Raw genomic sequence first — 20,785 nt, 5'->3', positions numbered from 1 at the left:
GGAACCAGAGACTCCCCATGCGCTGAATATTTCAAAAAAGGCACAAGGCTTGAACATATTGTTCTTCATATTGTAGACACGCAGGGTAGAATAGGTGTAGGGTGATGCGGCGGTGCGGGCTTGTTGGGCCGAAGGGCCTGTTTCCCGTGCTGGGTTGTTCTTTGTTCTTTGTTGTTCTTTATATTCTATTTGTTGGCATTTCAGTGTCAGTACAATGCCAGGTATGTAGCCTGTATGTCCCACCAAAGGTTGATAAGATACCTATATATATACTATATATATACAAAATACCAAAAAGACTACAGACCACAAACTCACTCAGTTCAGCCTATAACAGACTAAACTGAAAGACTTTGCCATTGCACTTCTCTCACATTCCTCAACCACCTCATACACCAGCTCTAAAGCAGATGCCACAACCTGGAAACCAAGATAGAGCCCATATTCTCAGCTTGCGCTCAGGACGCAGACCAGCTCCGAAACACTGCCAAGCAGACAAGACAATGGAACTACACCAAGAACAGGAAAGTTGAGAAACTTGGTAACACCGCCAGCAGCAACCAAGCCTCCTCCAGTACACAGTAGAAAACAGTACCACTGCAGGGAAGTCCATTGTCAACTTGTCAGACTACACACTTCAATCAGACGAAATCGAAGTTCTCAGCTGAGGGCTCAATTTCTGCCCCATCACCAAAATGGACCCCGTCACTTTTGCAGTGGACACTGAGGAATTCATCAGGTGAATGAAGCTTCGGGAGTTTTTCCACAAACCCCAAGAGGCCAACAGCAAATCCAATGAAACAACCAATGAACCTGATTAGCCGACAAAAAGATCCATGGTGCAACAACCGAAGAGGAAGGAGTCAAATTGGACTCCTCCAGAAGGCTGCTGCTCTTGACTCAACATGTATGCCCAAACATACATGTGGAGGGTGCGTCAATGCCAGATTCATCAGCTGCACTCACATGACAGCCCCAAACTTCACCCAAACACAATGCAATGCCATCCGCCCTCCAAGACCAACTGCAACATTGTCATCAAACCAGCAGACAAAAGAGGGAGCGCTGTCGTACTGTACAGAATGGATTACTGCAAAGAAGTGTACCGACAACTGAACAACGAGCAACACTACAAACAGTTACCTGCAGATTCGACCAAAGAACAGACTAATCAAGGTCTTTGACCTGAACCTTCAGAATACCCTCCATGCCCTCATCCCACGTACTCCCCGCACTGGAGATCTCTGCTGCCTCCCAAAGATACACAAAGCCAACATACCCCGCCATTCCATATCAGGCAATGGGACCTGTGTGAGAACCTCTCTGGCTACGTCGAGGGCATCCTAAAATCCATCGTACAAGGAACCCCCCCAGCTTCTGTCGTGATACAATGGACTTCTTACAGAAACTCAGAACCCATGGAGCAGTTGAATCAGGAACACTCCTCGTCATAATGGGTATCTCAGCACTCGACACCAGTATCCCCCATGACGACAGAATTGCTGTACCTGCCTCAGTACTCAAAGCCGACAACTACTAATCTCCAGAAGCAATTTTACAAGTCGTCTGCTTCATCCTGAACCACAGCTTCTTCACCTTCAACAACCAGTTAGTTCTTCATCCAGACACATGGAGCAGCCATGAGGACCAAATTTGCACCTCAATTTGCCAACACCTTCATGCACAGGTTCAAACAAGATGTCTTCACTGCACAGGGCCTTCAACTGACACTATACACTAGATATATCGATGACATTTTCTTCCTTTGGACTCATGGTGAACAATCACTGAAACAACTATATGATGATAGCAACAAGTTCCATCCCACTATCAGACTCATCATGGACTACTGTCCAGAATCGGTTGCATTCTTGGACACATGCATCTCCATCAAGGACTTCAATGTACTGCAAGCCCATGGATAGCCTCACAATGCTCCAATTCTCCAGCTTCCACCCTAAACTTGTTAAAGAAGTCAATCTCTATGGACAAGGCCTCTGGATACACAGGATCTGCTCAGATGAGGAGGATCGCAACAGATACCTACAGATGCTGAAAAATGCCCTTACAAGAACAGGATATGGCGCTTGACTCATCGATCGACAGTTCTGACGCACCACAGCGAAAAACTGCACCGACGTTCTCAGAAGACAAACATAGGACACAGTGGACAAAGTACCCTTAGTCATCCAGTACTTCCCCAGAGCAGAGAAGCACAACGTCTACTCTGGAGCCTTCGACATATCATCAGTGAAGACGAACATCGCACCAGGGCTATCCCCATACCCCTACTACTTGTCTTCAAATAATCGCGCAACCTCAAACAGACCATTGTCTGCAGTAAAATACCCAGCCTTCAGGAGAACAGTGACCGTGAGACCACACAACCCTCCCACAGCAAACTCTGTGAGATGTGCCGTATTATCGACATGGATGTCATCATCTCATGTGAGAGCACCATTCACCAGACTAGTTACATGGTACACACTCTTGCGCTTGACCAGTGTTGTCTACCTGATATGCTGCAGGAAAGGATGTCTCAAGGCATGGTACATTGGCGAGACCATGCAGGCTGTATGACAACAGATGAATGCACACCACTCGACAATCACCAGGCAGGAGTGTTCCCTTCCTGTCGGGGAGCACTTCAGCAGTCAAGGGCATTCAGCCTCTGACCTTTGGATAAGCGTTCTCCAAGGTGGCCTTCAAGACACACAACAATGCAGGATCGTTGAGCAGAAACTGAAAGCCAAATTCTGCACACGAGGATAGCCTCAACTGGGATCTTGGGTTCATGTCACACTATCTGTAATCCTCACGATTTGCCTGGGCTTGCATAATCTCACTAACTGTCCTGTCTGGAGACAATTTACACCTCTTTAACCTGTACTTAATCCTCTCTCGCACGTTGTCTGTACCTTACAGATAATCAAGTCTTAAAAGACTCGCATTCCAACCATTATCTTGTAAATTGAGTCTGTGTTTCTTTATGACCTGTTTGTGAACCTAATCCTTCACTCACCTGATGAAGGGGCAGTGCTCTGAAAGCTTGTGCTACCAATAAACCTGTTGGACTTTAACCTGGTGGTTGTGAGACTTCTTATTGTGCCCACCCCAGTCCAATGCTGGCATCTCCACAACATAGGTGTGGATTAGGTAGTCTTTTTATTCTTTAGTTTTGGCCAGTGCAGACATGATGGACTGAATTATTCAGGCCTCTTTGTGTGCAGTAACCTTTCTAAGGCTCTATAGTTCTTTGAATAAGGAAGTGTTTTCTGAATTCCCTATCTGATTTCTTGTTGACTATTTTGTATTGATGGCCATTAATTAAGCTGCGCTGACACCAATAGGAGAAAATGATGTTAAATGTAAATTTATAATACAAAAATTGTAAACAAATACTTTAAAATCTTCTTTCTGACTGGTTTGTGTTGAATCTAGGCAAAAGACCTGTAAGTTACACCCTCCTTTCATAAGGTACAGTAGATTTTCCTCTATTCAATGCACCTCTGCTTCTCCCATTAGCCTATACACATTTATGTACACTATTTGCTGCTGGGATGAAAATTCACTGACATTTTTCTTTTAAGTAATGCAGCTGACAAGCCACCAGAAAGCTGTGTTTTTGGCCTAGTCATGAATGTGACAGCATCTCTAGGTAGGAATGAAACCTTATATGTTTGACATTCTTTCTGCTGTGCAACTCCCATTTGCATCAATTTCCTTTCATTTTAATAATTGTATCCTCTTTAAAATTTCTAACATTTTTCTTCAGGAGGAAAGAAAGTTGGTTTTAGTTAAGTTTATTGTAAAGTGGCTAAACAATGTATGAGGTCTGTTCTATGCTATATCAGTCATGTCAAAAGCTGTATTATAAATAGGCATCTTTTAAGTATTTTCAGAGGCAATAATTACAAAATAGACTGTGACTACCGTATGTTGGCGGAGAGTTATTTGGAGCATTTCCTGTGCATAACGTGGAGATGCCAACGTTGGACTGGGGTGGACACAATAAGAAGTCTCACAACATCACATTAAAGTCTAACAGGTTTATTTGGAATCATGAGCTTTCAGAGTGCTGCTTCTTCATTAGGTCGGTGGAGACATAGGTTCAGAATGGAGAGATAGGTATCTAGGCAAAGACACAATTGCAAGATAGTTACAGATTGAATTGGGCAAATTCCAAATTGAAAATTCTAAAATTTATGTTGATCTGGAAGCTACACCAAAATTCCATAAAGTCAGACCTATGCCTTATTGCATGAGAAGGTGAAGACTGAACTAAGACAATTAGAAGATTTGAGCATCATAAAGCCTGTATAATTGTGGAGTGGGCAGCTCCCATTGTGCCAGTAGTCAAGCCAGATAAAGTCAGATGAATATGCAAAGCGAAGTCACAGTAAACAGGGCAGCGAAATTACATAGGTACCCAATACCTGAAATAGAGGCTTGTATGCAAGTTTGGCTGGGGGTCTAACATACAACAAGCTTAAAATGAGTCATGAATAGCAGCAGTTGGAAATGGATGATTCTTCCAGGGAATTCATCATTATTAACACACATAGGACCTGTACCAGTACACCAGATTGCCACTTAGAGTCTTGTCTGCTTGTGCAATTTTTTAATGCACAATGGAGGGCCAATTGCAATATTTGTCTAAAGTGATTGTTTACTTGGATGATATGCTAATCACAGGAACCATTTTGATTTGCTTTGATTTATTATCAATTATTAGCTTAAAGTGAAAAGTATTGTTTCTTGTGCACTATACAGAGAAAGCATATCATACATAGAGAAGGAAAGGAGAGAGTGCAGAACGTAGTGTTACAGTCATAGCTAGGATGTAGAGAAAGATCAACTTAATGTGAGATAGGACCATTCAAGAGTCTAATGGCAGAAGCTGTTCTTGAGTCAGTTGTTATGTGTCCTCAGACTTTTGTATCTTTTTCCCGGTGGAAGAAGGTGAAAGATGGTATGTCCAGGGTGCATGTGGTCCTTAATTATGCTGGCTGCTTTTCAGAGGCAGCAGGAAGTGTCGATGGAGTCAATAGGTGGGAGGCTGTTTTGAGTGATGAACTGGGCTTCGTCCATGATCCTTTGTAGTATCTTGCATTCTTGGACAGAGCAGGTGCCATACCAAGCTGTGATACAACCAGAAAGGATGCTTTCTATGGTGCATCTATAAAGTCGATGAGAATTGTAGCGGACATGCCAAATTTCTTTAGTCACCTGAGAAAGTAGAGACGTTGGTGGGCTTTCTTAACTATAGTGTTGGCATAGAAGGGACCAGGACATGTTGTTGGTGATCTGGACACTTAAAAACGTGAAGCTCTCAACCATTTCTACGCCATCCCCATTGATGTAGATAGGGAAATGTCTTCCACTACACTTCATGAAGTCAATGACTATCCTTTGTTTTGTCGAGATTGAGGGAGAAATTACTGTCGCATCAGTTCACCAGACTCTCTGTCTCTTTCCTGTACTCTGTCTCATCATTGTTTGAGATCCAACCCACTCCGGTGGTGTCGTCGGCAAACTTGAAAATCGAGTTAGAGGTGAATTTGGCCTCATAGCTGTATAAGGAGTATAGTAGGGGGCTGAAGCCTTGTGGGATACGTGTTGAGGATGATCGTGGAGGAAGCCTTGTTGCCTATCCTTACTGACTGCAGTCTGTGGGTTAGGAAGTTCAAGATTGAGTCGCAGAGGGAGGGACCAAATCCCAGGCCACGGAGTTTGGAGATGAGTTTCATTGGAATAATAGTATTGAAGGCTGAACTGTAGTTGATAAATAGGAGTCTGACACAGGTGTGTTTGTTATCTAGGTGTTCCAGGGTTGAGTGCAGAGTTAGGGATATGGCGTCTGCTGTGGACCTCTTGCGGTGGCAGGCAAGCTGTAGCACATTCAGGCAATCTGGAAGACTGGAATTGATGCATGCCATGACTAACCTTTCAAAGCACTTCATAATGATGGATGTCAGGGCCACCAGAAGATAGTTATTAAGGCACATTGCCTGGCTTTCCTTTGGTACTGGGATGATGGTTGTTTTCTTGAAGCAGATAGGGACCTCAAATTATGGTAATGAGAGTTTGAAAATGTCTGCAAATACCCCTGCTAGCTGGTCTGACTGCTCATCCAGGTGCCCCATCTGGGCCAGTTGTTTTCCATGGGTGAGGAGTACATAACCAACCTGAAAGAGGTTTCGAAAAGGTTCTAAAAAGCTGGAGTAAGGTTAAAGGGAGAGAAGTGAATGAGATGAATTATGTGGGCATTAGAATGGATGCACAAGGATTGATTCCAGTGGAAGATAAAATTAGGACCACTAAAGAAGCACCAGCCCCAAAGAATACATCATTCCTTGGAATGGTAAATTATTATCGAAGATTCCTTCCAAACTTATCTTCAATTTTGACACCTCTACATGCATTATTAAAAACACCAAAGATTTAGTGGAAGCCAGGGAGCAGACAGTAGACCTGTGCATACATTATGTCAGACTTTTATCTTGTATATATTGCATCAGTCTGATGAATTTTTGTTGTCGGAGCTGCATTAAGTTGTCTCTAAATTACTACACTGGCAACGAGGAAAAACTACACTCGTCAGGAAATCACAGTGCACAGTTAAAGAGGGAGGAAATTGATAATCAAAGGAATACCTTTTAAGATGCCTTTAATTGTGAAGATAGAACCATTTGATCCAGAAGTTGAGAGCTGTTGGGCAGTATATCGAAAGGGTGCATTATTTCTTTGTGGCTAACTAGATCACTGTGGAGGAAAAACAAAAGGTTGAGACATTTAGCAGAGCACTGCGAATTCGGCTCAGCTTTGGGGGAGATGTTTAGAGACTGTTTAGTCTGTGGGATCAATAGTCTCACGATACAAAAATGCTGCTGGCTGAGACTAAAATATCTTTGCAAAAAGCTGTAGATGTGGCCTAGACAACAAAATGTGCCAAGCGAAGCATAAGTAAATTACAAGGCATGCCCAATGAGGTCAACCATTTGTGCCAGAACAGCTGCTGTGAGGAACAATCAGAGAGAGGGTGCAGCAGAGGGGTAGTATAGCACCTGGGATGCAAACGTGCTTTCAATGTGGAGGGAGCACTCTCAGGAAAGTGCAAAAATTATACATGTTTTCGCTGTGAAATGAAGGGTCATTTGAAGGCTTGGTGCAGACTAAAACAGACAGAACAGAACACAAAAAAAATCAGTGGTTAAGGTTAAAAAAACTGGCTGAGGAACCCAACAAGGGATCAGTAACTTATACTTTAAACCAGGTTGAAAACAAGGTGCAACCTTTTGAGATAGTCCTGATGGTCAATGACAGATTTCTTAAAGATAGAAGTAGACACTGGAGCTACAGCCACAGTCAGTGAACAAGCATTCAGATATCTCCAAGAAAAGTCTTCAACCCTTGGGTTGAGTTGTTTAGAAGCCATTTTATCAACCTATATGAAAGAGACGCTGAAGACAGTATGGTCAGTTGCAATAACAGTATCCTATAAGAACCAGTCAGCACAGTTACCAGTTCCAATGATTGAGGGTCACAGGCTTTGCCTCATGAGTTGAGACTAGTTGAAACAGATAAAATTGGACCGGTTGAAGACATTGAATGTTCACGATGGAGGTTTTCAAGAGCTCCTGAATAGGTACTTACGTTTCCATCAGAATTTGGCTGATTAAAAGGGGCTAAAGCCAGAATTTACCTGAACCTCAAGGTTACAGCAGAATTCTTTAGAGCCCACCCCATGCCTTATGCACTTAATTATAAAGTGGAAGTGGAGTTAAAAAGATTGGAAGACTTGGATATCATAAAACTAATTTACTGAATGGGCTGTGCCCATTGTCCCTAATTTGAAGCCAGATCTTACTGTGGGAATTTTTGATTTGGTTTATTATTGTCACATATATTGAGATACAGTGAAAAGTATTGTTTCTTGCACGCTATACAAAGTATACCATTTATAGAGTAGTTAGGGGAGAAGGAAAGGAAAGGCTGCAGAATGTAGTGTTACAGTCATAGCTAAGGTATAGAGAAAGATCAACTTACTATGAGATTGAAATAGAGCATTATTAGACAGTTTAAAAGAATTAAAGTACAGTTTTAAAAGCATATAACGAGAGTAAAAGATAGAGGGTATGCTGGGGACAGCTTGTAAGAAGTCACCATACTTCAATCTGCGGACCAAGGAGCTCAGGTAGATTGATACCCCATTGCGAGGATAAGGACCTCTATGCTAAAGTAGCAGGGGGCCTTAGGTACACCGAGTTAGAACTTAATCATGCATACCAGCAGTTGGAGCTGGATGAAGACTCCCAAAAGTTGGTCACCATAAATGCATGGAGTCTCATCAACTGTGCTATTTTCCAGCATTCTATAGAAAGTTTATTGCAGTGCACACCCAAAGTGATGGTATATTTTATGATGTCCTAATTACAAGAGCATCACCTGAGGAGCAGGGAGCAAACTTAGAAGTGGTCCTAAAAAGATTTAAGGAAGCTGGCTGGCATCCACTTAAAACAAGATAAATGCATCTTCCAAAAGGATGAGGTTACGTACCTTGGCTTCGAGGTGGATGCTATGGGTTTGCATCCTCTAGAGGACGAGGTGAAAACCATCTAAGTACCACAGCCTAAGAATGTGTCAGAGTTAAAATCATTCATAAGGATTGTAAATTATTATGGGAGATTCCTGCAGAATGTGTCCATGATTCTGGCTCTATTGCATCAGCTTCTGAAGAAGCATCAACTATAGAAATGGGGAGAGGTGCAAAAAGAGGCATTTGCTAAAGTAAAGCAAGGCTTACAGTCTTCAACACTATTTGTACACTTTGATTCAACCAAATCATAGGTAATTACTTGTGATGCATCATGAAGTGGAGTGGGAGCAGTCCTTTCCCATGTCACAGTGGCACAATGATTAGCATGGTTGCCTAACAGCACCAGGGGCCCAGGTTCAATTCTGGTCTTGGGTGACTGTGTGCATGTTCTCCCCATGTCCATGTGGGCTTTCTCTGGGTTCTCCAGTTTCCTCCCACACTTCAAAGATGTGCAGGTTAGGTGGATTGGCCATGCTAAATTGCCCCTTGGTGTCAGGGGAATTAACAGGAGTTACAGAAATAGTGGAACTGTTGTCAATGCAAACCTGGTGGGCCAAATGGTCTCCGTCTGCACTGTAGAGATTCTATGACTGTGTGTCAGATGGACTAGAGAGGCCAATTGTATTCGTACCAAGAACCTTATCTGATGCTGAGAAGAAATACGTTCAAATTGCAAAGACGGTTTTGCAATAATCTCTGAGGTGAAGAAACTTCATTTATATATCTGGAAGGCACTTCACCATTGTATCAGATCATAAGCCTCTGTTTGGATTATGCTGAGAGGAGGCAATGGCCTAGTGGTATTATTGCCAGATCATTAATCTAGAAACTCAGCTTATGTGCTAGGAACCAGAATTTGAATCCTGCCACGGCAGGTGGTGGAATTTGAATTCAATAAAAAAAATCTGGAATTAAGAATCTACTGATGACCGTGAAACCATTGGTGATTGTTGGAAAAACCCATCTGGTTCACTAACGTCCTTTAGGGAAGAAATCTGTTGTCCTTACCTGGTTGGACCTATATGTGACTCCAGAGCCACAGCAATGTGGCTGACTCTTAACTGCCCTCTGAAATGGCCTGGCAAGTCGGTTGTATCAATTGCTACAAAGTCTCAACAAAGAAATGAAACTGGACGGCCCACCTGGCATCGACCTAACCATCGGAAAAGGCATCAGCAACCCTGCAAAGTCTTAATAAAATATGGAGACTAGTGCCAAAATATGGAGAGTTGTCTCACAGACTAGTAAAGCAACAGGCTGACATAGTCATTCTAATGGAATCACACCTTAGGTAAAACATTAGATAAGGGTCATGGGTGGAGGGGGGGACTGGTGGTGTTAAGATGGCGGCGCGGGCTCATTGGGCCGAAGGGCCTGTTTCCCGGGCTGTTTTTGTTCTTTGTTCTTTGTTCTTTGTTCCCAGAAACCAATATTACCATTCTTGAACATATCATTTCTCACTGGCAAGTCAGATCCTGCAGAGATGGCTGCACAGTGGTATACAGTCAGGAGGGAGTTACCATGGGACTTCTTAACATTGACTGTGGGCTCCAGGAAGTCTCAAGGCTTCAGGTTAAACATGGGCAAGGAAATCTCTTACAGGCCACCATGCACCATCGTCCTCCAGCTGATGAATCAGTACCCCTCTGTGTTCAACAACACTCTGGGAGGCAAGGGCTCAAAATGTACTGAATGGGGGATTTCAAAGTCCACCACATGTCAGCAGCAGCACGACTGACCCAGCTGGTTGGGTCCTAAAGGATGTAATTGCTGGACCCACAGAACATGGACTGCAGTCTTTCAAGAAGGCAGCTCACCACCACTTTCTCAAGGACAACTAAGGATGGGCAATAAATGCTGGTCAGCCAGCGACACCCATGTCTCACGAATGAACAAAAAAAAGCCAGTGTTAGTGATTGGCTCTGCGAGGGTAGCTTTGTTGTTGGCTGCGTGTAGCTACTTCTTCCAGTACCACAAGAAATAGTGTTGGCCTTGCACTTGCTAGAGATGTTGCCAGTCTCAGCTGCCCAAATTAAGTTCTGGGCTGAAAGGAACCTATTATTCTCCATACTAAACAGGATGATGCTAAGTTGATATTAGAACAAGTCAGAGCAGATCAGACCCTACCAATAGGATAGGATGGAGATAACACGTGAGGATAGCATGTCATTGTGGGGACTTGTGTTATAGTGCCACCATAGAGGTGGTGGATTTTACTACAGGAGCTTCATCATGCACAAGGTTGGATCAGGGCATTAGCCCAAAGCTATGTCTGGTGCCCTGGTATCGACAGAGATTGAAAGAAAGGACAGCCGGTGCCCAAGTTGTCAAACCCAGCAGTCATTGCCACCACCAGCAAATATGCATCCATGGGAGTGGCCATGCTGGCCAGTCACATTTTGCACATAAACTTTGTTGGATCATTCATAGGACATATGTTCCTTGTCTTGATTCTTGCACATTTAGAATGGCTAGATATTCAGCTAATGAAGTCTACAATGGCCACAGCCATTATCATGATGTGGAGATACCAGCTTCAGACTGGGGTAAACACAATAAGAAGTCTCACAACACCAGGTTAAAGTCCAACCAGTTTATTTGATAGTAAACCCACAAGCTTTCGGAAACGCTGTTCCTTCGTCAGGTGTGTGGAAAGTTCAACAGCCGTTGTCAACAGCTTGCAGCAGATTTTTGCCATTCATGGCATCCATGAGGTCTTAATGTCTGACAATGACACAGTATTTACACTGAGGAGTTCTGCCCATTTGTCAAGTCAAATGGGATACACCTCCTTCGTTCAGCTCCTTACTAACCAGCCTTGAATGGCTTAGCAGAGCAAGCTGTACAAACATTTAAAGCTTCCATGAAAAAGCAAGCTGAGAGGCCACTGACTTTACGTTTGAGTGCTTTCTTGTAATCGTATAATACCAGGCCAAACACTACTACTGGAGTTATGCCAGCTGAATTATTAAAGGGGTGATGCCTGTTTTCTCACTTGGATTTGGTGTTTCTGTAATTATTGGGGAGGGTGGAGGCTAGACAAGCCTTGCAGAAAGGACACCACAATTCAAAATAAAAGGGACAGAATATCCGAAGTCGATGACCGGGTCAATGACCTAGTCATGGCGAGAAACTTTGTCAGTGGTCCAGCCTGGGTGTCAGGAAGAATTGTAGAGAGAAAGGAACCAGTTTCATACATGTCGCAGTACAAGGTCATTGTATGCAAAAACATGTGGATCATTTGAGGAAGAGAACTGGACCTGATCTAGAGAACCAACTGGTGTGCCCTGCTGTGGAACCAGGTATACCTGTGTCCATTGTGGAGCCAAGGCAGCCTCAGGCTTCTGTGGCCGAAGAGGAAGAAGCCATCATTGAAAGCATCAACTCTGAGCTGATGAGTTTGATTTTTTCTGCTGCTGGACTGAATTATTGCTTGCTGAGGGACCTTGTGTTGAACTGTGGCCTCCAGGAAGAGTCTGGAAGTCTCCAGACCAATTGACTTTGTGAATGGGCTTTGCTTTGGTGTCCCTAATGTGATATTGTGTTTGTGTGTCTATGTATAATGTTTCTCTTTTGTTTTTGATCATAGATGGATGCAAGAGATGGGAGGGGCTGGGAGGGGGAGCAAGTGGGGAAGAGAAGGAGCGTGGTAACATAGTCAATTTAAGGGGTGATCCTATGCAGACACATGATCTGGCCAGACCCTATGGAATAGCCGCTCCAGAAGTTGCACCTATTGGGAGCGAAGGCGCATGTCCTGGGATGTTGGAGCCAGGGAGGAAAAGAGAGTAAACTTGTGTATGTGTTCTGTCAGACCTTTATCTTGTATAAATTAGTTTAATAAATTCTTTGTTATTGGAGCCACATCAAATCACTCAAGTATTGGAAGCAGCAAAAAGAAGCCTTTGGATAAGTGAAACAATCCCTATAGTCAACTTGTCTTAGTCCACTTCTGGCCTACTGCAGAAATCATACTCATGATGTATCTCCTTATGGAATTGGAGCTGTGCTGTCACATAAAATGAATGATGAGTTAGAAAGGCCCATTGATTATGCTTCAAGGATTCTAACTGATGTAGAGAAGGCATACTCATAGATCAAGAAATGGGGTTGGCCATCATCTTCTGGATAAAAAATTCTACGAAAATGTTCATAAGTGACATTTTACTGTAATCACTGACCATAAACATTTATTAGGACCATTTAGAGAAGATAAGGCAAGGATATAGTATACTGGGAGATCAGTATACAGTATACTGGGAGATCAGTGCATGCACACTGACCTCCTTGACACTCTGATGCCAGCCTTTCAGGTGGGGCTGGGCTACCACCACCGCCACCACCACCACCCCCCCGCCCGCCCCCCCGCCTCCCCCACCAGTGTAAAATCTCCTGATGGCCTCTTTGGGACACAGAGTGCTGTAACCCCCATATTCCAGCCCATTGGGCACTTAGTTTTTTGGAGGGAAAATCACGCTTCACATGTTTTGGTGTCTGGCTTCTTAGGTTGCACTAAACTTTGAAGGAGATTAAACATTTTCCTGCCCCGTCACTCTGGAAAGTGAGCACCCTAATTCTTCAGCTAACTTGCCTGTGCAAAATAGTTAAAACGTTCAGTATAGAAACTCCATTGTTCCACATTTTCATCAAAGGTCCCGCGACACTGAAAACTCCTGCCATTTTCTTTACTAAAGGAGGTTCCCTATATGTGCACTTAGCAACGTGTTTCCACCAGCTACCTGACTTTTTTTTAAAATAAGACAATTGCCTGAGCTTCAGACTTTTTAAACACACTGAGCTCTATAACTGCTCTATGGAGAGTTCTTACTCACGACCAGCTAGCCCATTGGGTTCCAGGAGCATGTGCAAAAACTTCATTACTATGTTTCCTTCCTGGACCTTTCTTGGCAAATTCTTTTGTCCTGGGTGGTTGGCACGGTAGCACAGTGGTTAGCACTGCTGCTTCACAGCTCTAGGGTCCTGGGTTCAATTCCTGGCTTGGGTCAATGTCTGTGTGGAGTTTGCACATTCTCCTTGTGTCTGCATGGGTTTCCTCCCATGGTCCAAAGGTGTGCGGGTTAGGTTGATTGGCCATGCTAAGAAATTGCCCCTTAGTGTCCAGGGATGTGTAGGTTAGAGGGATTAGTGGGTATAATATGTAGGAATATGGGGGTGGGACTGTGTTTGGTGCAGACTCGATGGACTGAAGGGCCTCTTTCTGGACTGTAGGGTTTTATGACTATGATTGTTCTAAATGCCATTCGATGCCCTTGCTGCCAGTTTTTATGTTGTACATTGGAAATATGCTGTACTCTGGACACTAAGAGTTAAAATAACAGAGCTGTATTCACAGAGATGTGTTCACTTACAACAGCTGCTTCTTCTCTACAGTTTCCCACACTAGCAACCTGTGATGTCACTTCTGATGGATACATAAATAAATTAATACAACAAATGTAGAATCAATACAAATACATAGCAAGGAATTTTAGCAATTGCTTTCAAACTGCTCTTTTGTATACAATAACAGTATATGCAGCTCTGTTTAAAAATGCATACAGCAATAATTTTGTGTGACAATTACTGGTCACTTTTTCTAGTGTATTAATGAACAGTTTTCTAATTTATATGCATGATTATTCAGTTATATTTTATTCAGAAAGTTCACTGAGTTCAGAATAACTTGCTGTCTATTTGCTAACAGGTAGCACAGAAATGAGCAGATGTTAGTTCTCATCACTGAAACCATTTTATCACACTTCTGTTTGTCACTCTTTCCTCCCGCCAACAGTGCTTTTTATTGCTATCCTCCGTTATGTGCAGCTTAAGCCACTACTGAAAAAACCATGGCTAAATATTCTGGGGGTGGTAACACAAAGCTTCACATCTCTTGGAATGACTCTAGTGGCCAATTTTCAGGTATAATGTCAAATTTGATTATCATTAATATACTGTCTTTCACTGAATAATACCTGTTGGAGTAAAGCATTTCGTAGTTCAAACCAGCTGTGTGTGTATATGTGTGTGTGTGTGCGCGTGTATAAGGTACATCTTGGACTTGGTAATTATCCCATATGGAACAGTTCTAGAAATTTACTATGTCATTCAAGGAAATGTAGTTTGAACAGGGTGGCACAGTGGCACTGCGGTTAGCACTACTGCCTCACAGCGCCACAGACCAATTTTGATTCTAGCCTTGACTGTCTATGGAGTTTGCACGTTCTCTTCTGGGTGCTCTGGTTTCTTCCCACAGATAGTAGTCATGATGTGGGTATGCCGGCGTTGGACTGGCGTAAACACAGTAAAAAGTCTGACAACACCAGGTTTTAGTCCAACCTATTTATTTGATAATATACTCGCAAGCTTTCGGGGTTAGCCCCTTCGTCAGGTGAATGGAGAGTTCTGGCCTCAGACAGAGCATATAAAGCACAGACAGTTTAGAGATTACTGATTAGAATGCGAATCCTTACACCTAACCTGCTGTTCAAGTCCTGAAGTGGCTGATAATGTGAGTGGAAGGAGCACTGATCACAGTTTAAAGAGATGTGTATTGTCTCCAGACAGTACAGTAAGTGAGGTTTTGCTCACTTACTGTACTGTCTGGAGACAATACACATCTCTTTAAACTGTGATCAGTGCTCCTTCCACTCACATTATCAGCCACTTCAGGACTTGAACAGCAGGTTAGGTGTAAGGATTCGCATTCTAATCAGTAATCTCTAAACTGTCTGTGCTTTATATGCTCTGTCTGAGGCCAGAACTCTCCATTCACCTGACGAAGGGGCTAACCCTGAAAGCTTGCGAGTATATTATCAAATAAATAGGTTGGACTAAAACCTGGTGTTGTCAGACTTTTTACTGTGTTCTTCCCACAGTCCAGAGATGTGCAGGTTAGGTGGATTAGTCATGGTATAAGCATGGGGTCACAGGGATAGGGCAGGGGGAGAGTGGGCCCGGGTAAGATGCTTCGTTCGAAGAGTCGGTGCAGACTTGACGGGCCGAATGGCTTCCTTCTGCACTGTAGGAATTCTGTGGATTTATGCTCAGCAACTTAAATGCACTATATGAGACCATGCACTTAGACAGATACACGTGTTGCCCATATTGTTGGAGAGTGACCCTTCCCGTGTTGGGGCAAATGGGATCAAAGGTTATGGGGAGAAAGAGGATTAGACGATTGAGTTGGACGACCAGCCATGATTGTGATGAATGGTGGAGCATGCTCAAAGGGCTGATTGGCCTCCTCCTTCTCCTATCTTCCTTGTTTCTAAGGGAGTTATTAAAATCAAAAAAAGGGAAGGAAAATTCATTAGAAAAGGGGGTAAAGTGTCATACTTGAAATTTCACTCCTTCAGTGGTCTGTTGTACCTTTGCTGGGAGATTGGGAGGAAGCCTGGAGCAAGAGTGGGAAGGCTATTTCTGTGGGATTTCCACTGATATTCCTCCAAAATAATCTCAACTGATCTGGGAAGCCCAGCATCCTGCTGTCATTAGCTTACCAAACTAATCGGCAGAAAATGTATATCTGCAATTTTCAAGAGTCCTGTGAAATCCAGGTTCTTTGTTTTTGGCACCTCAAACAGACAGTTGTTTTCATTTCTATTTCTTTGACTCGTATAAATCAATGGAGATGAAGAAGGCCATTCTTCTCATTATAGCTACTCCATCTAAAAAGAAGTGAATCTAGAGGCGGACTTACACTTTTGGGGGCTCCGCGCTCTCCTTCCTTGTGAGCCTCCCCCCCCTCCCCACTCCCTGCATGATGCCATGTCCCACCACCAGTGAGGTCCTGGGTCTCGCCCCACATCTGCCCAGCCCTCCTCAGCCCTTGTCTTGCAAACGAGTCACCCCTGCTGCAGCTGCTCCCTTTGACGACCGAAGCGTGTTGGTGGCTTGCTGGCTGTTGGCTATCTGGCCTGGCCTCTGCTCTCAGCCCTGACCTCTGATCAAGTCACTCCTGCTGCTGCCTGAAAAGACTGCCAGCCTAGCCCTCATATCTCCTGACTGCCCAGTGTTCACCTCTTGCTCAGGTGGTCAGGCCTCGAGCCTCGACGACCGTGTGTGCTCCTGGATAGCTGCCTGGCTGCTATTGCTGGTTTTACCTTGCCTGTCCTGGCCTCTGCCCTCAAGCCCGGGCAGCAGCCTTGCCCCCAGCAATCCAGATACAGCCCAGCCCAACCCTCTCACTCTCAGCCATGGCCTCTAGTCAAGTTACCCATTACTCCCCAACGGTGCCTTCCAAGCTCTGATTGGTGCCCCCACAGCCACCTCTTAGTATGGCCTCCCCCCACTGGACGGGACCCCCCGCTGCAACGCTGTGTGTTTCATTGTAAGCCTACCTCTGAGTGAACCTCAGATGAGTATAACCAAAATAAGCCATAAATGACTCCTTGGTTTCTTTTTGCTTCTTCTACCTTATTTGGGCATCTTTTTAAATATTGATAAAAGCAAATTACTATGGATGCTGGAATCTGAGACAGAAACCAAAAATGCTGGAAAATCTCAGGAGGTCTGACAGCATCTGTGAAATACTGACTTATAACGTTGGCTCTATTCTCGCTCCACAGATGCTGTCAGAATTGCAGAGATTTTCCAGCATTTTCTGTACTTAAATGTTGACTTCATTCTGACGATAAAATGTTTTGAAGATTTCCACACTGGCAGCAAATAGGTTTGTTTGCAAAAAGTAAGAACAGTGTTAGCAAATTGAGACTGTAGTTGATCAGGAAGCATTATTTTCAGGCACAGTTCTGTCCAGTAAGTAGCTGTGACATAGTAGCTCTTAAGCTTAAACATCTGTAACAATTGAGCATCTAACATGAGGACCTTGAACAAAAATAAATTTGAAAACTCTCAAGTTAGTCCCAATTTACTTCATAGAATTATAGAAACCCTACAGTACAGAGAGAGGCCATTTGGCCCATCAAGTCTGCACCAATCACAATCCCACCCAGGCCCTACACCCATATCCCTATATATTTTATCCACTAATCCCTCTAACCTACACATCACAGGACACTAAGGGGCAATTTTAGCACAGCCAATCAACCAAACCTGCACATCTTTGGACTGTGGGAGGAATCCGGAGGAAACCCACGCAGACACAAGGAGAATATGCAAACTCCATACAGACAGTGACCCAAGCCAGGAATCGAACAGGCTTGTAGAATGGCATTCTCCATTGGCCTTGGATGGGATTGTACGAACCTTGGCCGGATGTGCCGGTAAAATTCCACCCAATGTCTTTAATCTTAACATAGACTTTACTGGTCTCTGCATTGATGACATTGTACTTGCAGCAATTGAAGTGTGTTTTGTGTTTAAACAATAACCTGATTTTTGATGTTCACAGCTCTCAAATGCCGCAGGTATACATTCTACTGGCACAGTTTTGATCTTTGGTTTTGGAGCTTTAGTCTGCTGGGTCCAGGTTATTCTGACTTTCCAGACAAATATAAACAATGAAGGACTCAAAGTTGGACTATTCCGTGGATTGCTCGCAACTGCAGTATCTCTAATCATCATCCTGTGTATCTTTTGGCCCATGTGAATGTTGAGTAGAAATTGGAATAATGAATCAGAGCAATCAAACTGTCTATTGTTGGGGGTTCCCTGGCTGCCTGACACCCTGAATCATAGAACTTTGCTGGGTGAGTTTGATTAGATGCCAGACAGGTAGTTCAATAGGTAAATACTCTGCATGCTGTGACCATCTATAATCATACAGAACAGGGTGATCCAAGTTTTGGTCTGATGAGTATGCTGAGTTAGTTAGTGATACCTGAGAGAAGAATATGAGTTTTACAGCTGTTTTCAGTATCTTTTCTTTGTACTTGCTGCCTGATCAGATTTCATTTCCAGCATTTGTTTTAAATGTAAAGATCTTTCAACTTTTCTTTCACACTCATTCCAGTTCAGTTGTATTTTGTACCCTGGTACAAGGCACTGCAAACTTTGTCTGCATACAATTTGTAAATGGATACAGACTTTTAATTTGTATGTGGTTAGACTTGAACCTGATTATTAGGGCTGATCGTCCATAATTTTAGAAACATAGAAATTCAGCCTCTCTAGCCTCCTCCATCATTCAACATGATATTAGCTGATCTCAACATGATGTCCCTGCCCTCATCCCATACCTCTTGATGCCTATATTATCTAGAAATCTATCCACATCCTTTCTTAAATATAATCAGTGACTTTATCTCAACAGCCTCCCAGGGTAGACAATTCCATAGGTTTACCACCCTCTTGACTGAAATTTCCTGTCCTCTGAGGCTTACTCTGTATCGGAAACTGTGACACCTTGTTTTAGTCCTCCCAGCCAGAGGAAACAGTAAGATAAAAGCAAAATACTGCAGATGCTAGAATCTGAAACAAATGCTGAAAAATCTCAGCAGGTCTGACAGCATCTGTGGAGAGAGGATAGAGCTCTATTCTCTCTCCACAGATGCTGTGAGACCTGCTGAGATTTTCCAGCATTTTCTGTTTTTGTTTCAGAGGAAGTAACATCCCTGCATCTAGTCTGTCCAGCCCTGTCAGAATGTAATATGTTTCAATGAGATCCCCTCTCATTCTTTTAAATTCCAGTGAATGCAGGCTTATTAGACTCAAATTCCCTCATACAACAATCCTGCCATCCCAGGAATCAGTCTGGTGAACCTTCACTGCACTGCCTCTATGGCAAATATATCCTTTCTTAGGTAAGGAGACCAAAACTGCACATAATGGGTATGAGGTCATGCTGGTCAAAATCCGGAGACTTGGAAAGCGCGATTTGTGCTGGTGAGTTTCTGAGTTCCGATCTTCCAGCCCCCTTGCCAGCTGAGTAATGTGAAACATGCCACGTCCTCTTCTGCACAGCACTTAACATTTATTTATTAGTGTCACAAGTAGGCTTGCATTAACACTGCAATGAAGTTACTGTGAAAATCCCCTAGTTGCCACACTCTGGCACCTGTTTGTGTACACTGAGGGAGAATTTAGCATGACCACTGCACCTAACCAGCACAACTTTCAGACTATGGGAGGAAAGCACAGCACCTGGAGGAAACCCACACAGACATGGGGAGAACGTGCAGACCCTGCACAAATAGTGACCCAAGCCAGAATCGAACCTGGGTTCATGGTGCTGTGAGACAGCAATATTAATCACTGTGCCACCATGCCACCCACTTGCACTGACCAGGGCTGCCAGTGCATCTCTGGCAGGGATGGCGACCCTGCTGGAAGGCCATCTCCTGGAGCAGGATAGTGTCTCATCACTACTCCACTCATCCAATATTCTCATGAGGGCTCCCCCTGAGAAGTGAGGTGCAGACTTATTGGCTGCCATCCCCTGCAGTTGTTGTGGAACAAGTGCTGGGGAGCCATTTATATTGAGCTCTCCAAAGGTTGGAGCAGTTAAGTTGTAAGTTTTTGAGGGATGGGCAAATCAGATAGAACAGGCCGCAAGTGTGACATAATAGTCGTGGACATAAAAATGTTAACTAATGAGATATAAGATTTGGCTTGCAAATGGGCTGTTGGTGGGAAAAACTCTGTTTTTCATGCCGAAACCGGAACCAACTCTGCCATTTTTTAGTAAGCTTTCACCCACTGTGGTCTTGTCCACGACCCTGTACAACTGCAGTAAGACATTCCTGCTCCTGTACTCAAATCCACTTATTTTTGTGATGTTACATGTTCACAAATGAATGCTATTGGTCTGTTTTTGTTTCTCATTTTAAAATTAATAATTTATGCCAAAAGCAATGCTTTAAAATTATTTGCTGAATTCCTTAACTATATTGTAAATAGATATTTTTCAAAGTGCTCATCATAAAGTTTTTCAAGCAGCAAAAAGCCAATGGTTGTTGGCCATGATCTTAATCTTCTTCATAGCAACGTTTTCCATTGAATTTCGACTTTCTGCATTTACGATCCGCTGCTGTGATGGCCGAAATCCAATTTCCTCGATCATCATCACTGAGCACCAATCTGATTACTTCCAATGAAAAGTAATAATGACATTGTCATTTCAACAGGCCAGAATATTAATGGATATGTTCTTAACTTTTACTTAGAACATTAAATTGAATGCTTTAAAACTTGTGCAATATTTCTGCAAGATTATTTCTTTCGACATTTAAACTGCGTTCTAGGGTGAGACTCTTCTTTGGTATATTTTTAATCACTGATAAACTT

The 20,785-nt window shown here is 43.3% G+C and overlaps 1 protein-coding gene across 1 annotated transcript; it reads left to right on the top strand.

Annotated features, from left to right (window-relative positions):
• Positions 1–3,446: 3,446 nt before the first annotated feature.
• tmem150c (transmembrane protein 150C) lies at positions 3,447–20,595 on the top strand. Its single transcript, XM_080215415.1, has 5 exons — positions 3,447–3,477; positions 3,591–3,658; positions 14,391–14,518; positions 17,952–18,129; positions 20,399–20,595. Exons 2-5 carry the CDS (start codon positions 3,637–3,639, stop codon positions 20,593–20,595), a joined length of 525 nt encoding a protein of 174 aa, XP_080071541.1. The 5' UTR covers positions 3,447–3,477; positions 3,591–3,636.
• The last annotated feature ends 190 nt before the right edge of the window (positions 20,596–20,785 follow it).

The sequence above is a fragment of the Carcharhinus amblyrhynchos genome, chromosome 1 (genome assembly GCF_965287045.1).
Source record: "Carcharhinus amblyrhynchos chromosome 1, sCarAmb.v2.hapA, whole genome shotgun sequence".
NCBI lineage: Eukaryota > Metazoa > Chordata > Chondrichthyes > Carcharhiniformes > Carcharhinidae > Carcharhinus > Carcharhinus amblyrhynchos.
This window is presented reverse-complemented; position numbering and strand designations above follow the sequence as displayed.